We start from the raw sequence: 6,440 nt of genomic DNA, 5'->3' as shown, positions 1-6,440 counted from the left end.
CACTCTTTAGAGTTCAAATTTGGTGCCAATTGGTGGCCTGTGACATCTTGTCACAATGTAAAAAGGGATTTTATTATTAGCAGTCAAAACTCCACAAGACTAAAAGTATAGGGCCTTGCTGGTTGCCCCATGAGGTAGTAACACTTACTACACAACAAAAAACAAAATTGTCACATGCATTAAAAATGAATTCTTAAATCCTTCTTAGAAGTAGAGCAAAAGAATGTTAAGTTTGTCGTAAGGGTGGCGTCAGAGAGAAAAGGCCACAGTGTTGCCTGAAAGAAACCTTCATGTACTTCATCAGCCTCAGCTGGAGCTGACACCGCCCTCTATCGGCCGCTTGTGGGTTGATCAATGTGCAAACTGCAATTCCAACGTTTACTTTTGTTGCAGTTTAGGATCACAAATCACTGGTTCAAGAGCCGGATTTCAGCAGAACAATAAGCTTTACATTTACAATCAACACACTGCATGTCGGGTGTGAATGTTTGAAGTGTGTGACAACAAGAACACGCCACAGAAATGATGTGATTGTGGTGTACACACTGGTATCACCATATTTATCACTGGTAGTTTTAATCATTTCAAAATTGTGTCAAACTCACTTCAAACTGCATTTTATGTAAAGGCAACATTAGCATGCTCAGTGAGATGTTTTAGGTTGGTTGTGTACGTGGCTTTAGTCTGACCAGCAGCCAAAAGATCCGAAGTACTCGATTCATTATATGAAACAGAAAAAAAGCAAGAAACTTTTTCATACAGAGCATACATTTAAGGTACTTTAATAGCGCATTTAAAAATAAATTCCACGTTCTGTTAAACATAACATATTTTCAACTCCTTTTCCAAAGTGAAATGACAATGAATGAATGGTGGGTAACTCCCACTTGACAGTAGCTGCTTGTGTTGTCTCTCTCTTGACGCCGCCCCCCAATGTCCTCCCAACTAGCCAGGTATGGCTGCAGTCACAACTTTACTGTAGGGTCCGTACCGGCCAAACTTGTCTTTCCCCACCACAGCGACACACACCTTGTGCCCGGGCTTGTACTTGCTGATCATCACACACATGGGCAGAGTGATGGCAGTCACCTCACCAAGGGTTTTCCAAGTGGGGAAGACGCCGCTACCTTTAACCTTTTCCATAGTCATGAGGACGCTGCAGCAGGGAGAGGGAGAGGGAGAGGGAGAGAGAGAGAGAGTGTAAAAAGTGAAAAATACTCAAAAGGAAAGGAGAGCTGCTCCTCTGGTTGAGAGTGGCAGCTTGTCTCAGAAGCATGATGGCCATATATAGATCGAATTCAGAAGTTGTTGCCATCTGGCACACTGCTTGGCTCATTTGTAGTTTTGATGATATCGCCATCTAAAATCATGTAAGTCTACTAGAGTGACTACTCGATCGACAGATCGGCAACACTTTTGATCATCGATTCATCATTTCAGTCATTTTTCATCAAGAAAATTGAGAGAAAAATGCTACATATTCTCAGGTTCAAGCTTCTCAAATGGCGTGATTCGCTGCTTTTCTTTGTCATATATATATATATATATAAATAAAACAGTAAACTGAATACATCTGGGTTTTGCACTTTTAGTCAGACAAGACAAAACATTTAAAGACGTCACAGTGAGCTCTGCAAAGTTGGGAGTTTTTTCACAATTTTTGGACATTTCATAGACTGAACAATTAATCAAAAATATAACCCGCAGATTAATCATAGTGAACCCAAACCCTAAACAGCACACTAATGTTCGCCAGCATGTTGGAACACATCTTGTGTTTCACCCTCATATTTGGATCCATGACCAAAGCTTGAGAGGGCAAGTAGGCCAGTAGGCGAATATGATGCTAATATGATTCCTAGTTTTGTTTCCCTTTGTCTGTCCAAAGGAAAGGCAGAGAGAGGATTCACATCATGGCGAGGTCTGCTGGTGCATTAAGGCAGTCCTCAGTCCTTACACTGATCGCAGCTGTCTACATGTGCTGATTAACCTGACGAGAAAGAAATTCAATGTTTTCATCGCAGTGGCTTTTTCATTTAATTTGGGAATTTACTGACAAGAACGAACTAAACACAGCAGATTAGTGACCGTTGAATCTCGAGATGCAGAGGACCCCAAACAATACACTGGCTGTGTCCTCCAAACTCGGCCGAAAGAATGATGCATTTCTCAGCTGCATTGGGACGAGACAAATACAATATGAAAGAGGCCCTTAAAAGGTGAATAACTAAATTCTTGTTCAAGGCTCCATCTCAAACCTCTCGCCCTCTGCGGCTTCTCACCTGTAACTTTCCATGGGCGGCGCAGAGGGGTCTTTCTTCTCCACGTTCCACAGCACAGAGAGGCCAGCGGGGTTCCTGATGAGAGCCAGATGCACTTCTGGTCTCTGGGGGATGCTGAACGAGGCCGCTTCCACGTTCAAGATGGGCGAGAAGGTGGTGGGGGGAAGAGGAGGATACGAGAGCTCCTCCTTAGGGTGAGAGGCAGTGGAGGTTATTGTGAATAGCAGTCATGTGAAATACAACTGTGGGGTAGTGTGTGAGTGTGTGTATTACCAGCTTTGAGTCCGTGTGCTTGCCATCGTTACTATTTCCAGGAGAGAGACGTTCTACTCTCACCCTCTCAGCCTTTGGCTCCTCGACATTGTTTTCTTTTTCCTGCTGATCTTCTGGCTCTTTCTTGATGACCCTGGCAACTTCCTAAATTACACAACACGACAAAGTGTGGAAAAAGAAAGATGAGTAAATGAAGGCAAGGCGCAAAACAAAGATAAACATGAGAAAATACTCTGGGTGATACAGGATTTTACAGACACTAAACTATTTTTTCGCTTGCTTGAGTAGCTTGCCATTAGTCATACATAATATATTTATGGTGGCATGATTTGAAAATGATGTGTGAAATAATGAAGCATCCTACCTTACACTCACAAGAGCCATAAGGAGTAAGAACCATGGGAGGCGGCTCCTCACTTAAATCTGTTATGGCAGCCGTCAAAGCTTAACACGGATTATGTACAACGACAAGTAACAGAGGAAGGGACAGGAAAGAGTAGGAAAAAAAAGGATGTGGTTATTTATTCATGTACTGACTGACTCATATTATTTAATTTGGGTCATTATAACAGCTTATCATGTCAGTCCATAATGTCACCAGAAGCTACATTAGACATTTAACATAATTTAAACACTATTCAAGCTTGCATATATAACACCATCTTACCTTCATTATCGGCATGCAACTTCTTTAGTTCCTTTTTTGTGGTTTCCTGGACAAAAAGGACAGATCAACTTGAACCTTAATATTTACACGGTTTTTAGTTCACTCAAAACAGTGTGAGCCCCTGAATATGAATGAATAGCCAAATCTATTTTAACACGAAAACTCAACTGAGTAATTACTGTCCAAACCACAAACTATCTGAAAGTAGTTTTTTGCTGAGTGAACAAGGAGAAACTGTTTTTTTTACACTCACAGAGGCTGATAATTCAATATTATTTCAAATCAAAGAGTGAAGAACACAGAATGAATGACTACATATTTACAATCATTTGAAAGAACGCTCCACTCTTGTCCATGCACTCCACGCTCTTTTTGTCTACTGCAAAATGAAATTGCATAGAATAAACACTCATGCGGCCAACAAATGCAGATATTCATTAGTGCGCACATGCTCGCTGAGCTCTTACTCTGTGACTCGGTTTGCACGGCTTCATCCTTACTGTGTGGCCTGCAGAGTTGGAAATCAAATCAAATCGTCTCAAAAGTGATTCCATGCAAATAAATCCAAAGTGCAAATTCCCATCAGGGCCTTCATAACTGTCACGAAGGACTAATACTGCTGAACCGGGTTCTACATACCTGATGGTGCCCACATTAACACGAGGCGGCAGTGGGCTCTGAAAGTCAAACAATTTTGAGAGTCTGGTTATAAATTTGTTCCATATACAGTTCATGTGCAATCGTGTGTGTGTGTGTGTGTTCATCTGCATCAAACCTTTTTCTGTGTCTTTGTCATATAGGCCAGAGCTGCCTCTGCTCTCTTCGTTGCCGTGTTGATTCGAGCCTGAGAAAGAGAGGAGCATTGTGTAAAGATTTATTGGGTTTATTGCATTCTTTATCACCAATTCGGCTTTGAGGCGTACGCACAACACATTCATGCCTGGTTCTTTTAATTTAAAGAGATAAGAAATGGCAGAATAACAAAACGATGGACAAAAAGGTGAATGTTAAGATAGTAAGCATCTACGTACAATTCAAGTGGATTTAATCTAATGGAGGAAGAACAATGAACAATGGATGAAGCTACACAGCAGAAGAATGGATGCTTAAAAGATTTACCAGCAGCTGTCAAATTTAGAAAGCATGATGATGCAGGAAAAAAAAGAAAAAGGCAAGAGACTGATTTTAAAAACAGCTTGATGAAAATAAGGAATGAAGAAATTAAGTAAGAAAAGAAAAAAGAAGGGAGGGAACAAAAGAACAAAAGCAAAGATGTCAGATGTGCATACACAAGAAGTAAATTCAAGTATGTGGTCGAAACGTTGTCAAGTCCATGAAGAAATAAAGAAGAACTGGGAACGAGACAGAAGTGTACGGGTACTTTTTTCGTTTTGTATGACATCGGCTGCATACCTGCAGTCAGAGAGTTAAAAAACATGTACCACCACTGCCACAGACCTCCAGTTTCTGGATCGAGCTTTTATAGTCGACTCCCTGATCCAGCTGTTGAATAGTTTCTATCAAACCCTGCAGCTTGGTTTCATTCTTTCTCAATGCCCTGCTAACCTCCTGCTTGATCAGTGTCAGCACCTGTGGACACACACACACACACACAAAATAAACACACATACATGCAGGCATTTGGCAGAGCTGCATTCGATAACTGCAGATGATAGTTATAATACAGTAAATGCCTTTGCAAATGTAACCATGCACAGAAAAAGTATACACTTAATAATCGCACAATATTGTCTCTTACTTCAGATTGGGAGAATTTAACATTTTTTTCACTGGCTCCAGAGGAAGCTGGTCTGGAGGACAACCTCTTCATTCTTCATGCAGATAAAATAAACAAATAAACACACACACACAGAATTTCACAATTCACTTGATATTCAACTGATAATGTTTGTTACTCTACATTGAGCAGCTTTCAAAATGCGCCTGTTTTTTTTTTTGCCTTGCTACACAGACTATAATTTGTGGAAATGTGTCACATTGAGCAAAGCAAGAATGACACATCTCTTTGTACAAACGCACTTACATCTGTAATTTCAGCCATTTCGGCCAATCCCATCTTAGCTCTAGCACCATCCCTAAAGAGAAAAGTCCTAAAGAGCCCTGTCGTGTCAAAGCAGTGTTATAGTGTTTTGAATTTACAATAGGGGATGACTGGGGTGGAAAAATTCACAACATTCATAAATACACTTAATGTGTAAAAGTAAAATACCCTTCTACTCCACATTACAAGCGTTGTAGATGACGTGTGATTGTAGTCACATTAAAGTTACTTAGCTATAAAGCTAAAGTAAAATGTATAAATGGCTCATTAAGTCTGTTCCAAACAGAGCATCGCATTTCACATAGCTTCATCTTTACACACTGAAATATAACACAACACATCAGTCGTACAATGGCTGATTCAAATGAACACGATCCTCTGAAACAATCTGGGTTGCCAGGCACCGGGACGACCAAACACCAGCACACTGTCCATCCCCTCAGACCCAGCTCTCACGCAACGCTCCAACCATCGGCTTGACTGGTGCCGCTAGTACGGAAATAAGTAAGGGTTAACTCACGCATCCAGAAGATACACGGCCACTTCTCTATCAGATTTCAATCCATTTCCTGTTTTCACTGCACGCCACCTTTGAAGTGCCAATCCAATGTTCACTCGAGCCCTCGCCTTTGATCTGACTGTCAGCTGCTGGGACAAAGTTGTGAGTTTCCCGGGTTTGGCGGAGCGGTTTACTTTCTCTCGAGCTGGTCTTTTGAAGCCGCCACGAGTTTGATCTTGAGCATCTGCCATATTTTTCGAATTGATTATTTGTCCCACCTTCGTTGCCTATCGTCGATGTTGTCGATTTAACTTCCGCCCGCCAGCACAATAAAGCTTCCGGTTATGTTCCTTCAGAATAAAAGCGTCTGAGGGTGTTGAGCTGAAACGCGCAAATCTACATTGAAATACTCCTCCTGAATAGTTATTTATCCACAATAAAATGTTGCCTGTAGCTGTGTAAAATAATCAAAATTCATACTGTACACTGTTGATAGGTCTTCCTCATTAAAATTACAGTGAATTAGTCTCATTACATACAGTATAATTCCTATGAATGTCAACCAGCAGACTATTCCAGCAGCCAGATTATATTAGTTTTTGAAAGGAAGTAGTAACATTACACTGCACAGTGAAAGAGGGTGAAATATTGACCTTT

The 6,440-nt window shown here is 41.0% G+C and overlaps 1 protein-coding gene across 1 annotated transcript; it reads right to left on the bottom strand.

Annotated features, from left to right (window-relative positions):
* Nucleotides 1-766: 766 nt before the first annotated feature.
* Nucleotides 767-6,065, bottom strand: atf7ip2 (activating transcription factor 7 interacting protein 2). The gene is made up of 12 exons (XM_070923605.1): nt 5,805-6,065; nt 4,982-5,054; nt 4,681-4,812; nt 3,998-4,066; nt 3,862-3,899; nt 3,690-3,730; nt 3,546-3,601; nt 3,223-3,268; nt 2,920-2,999; nt 2,556-2,699; nt 2,283-2,470; nt 767-1,156 (listed from the first exon to the last, which is right to left on the bottom strand). Exons 1-12 carry the CDS (start codon nt 6,032-6,034, stop codon nt 946-948), a joined length of 1,308 nt encoding a protein of 435 aa, XP_070779706.1. The 5' UTR covers nt 6,035-6,065; the 3' UTR covers nt 767-945.
* Nucleotides 6,066-6,440: the final 375 nt, after the last annotated feature.

Source organism: Enoplosus armatus, chromosome 17 (genome assembly GCF_043641665.1).
Source record: "Enoplosus armatus isolate fEnoArm2 chromosome 17, fEnoArm2.hap1, whole genome shotgun sequence".
Classification (NCBI taxonomy): domain Eukaryota; kingdom Metazoa; phylum Chordata; class Actinopteri; order Centrarchiformes; family Enoplosidae; genus Enoplosus; species Enoplosus armatus.
The sequence above is the reverse complement of the archived record's forward strand: the minus strand, read 5'-3'. Positions and strand labels throughout refer to the sequence as shown.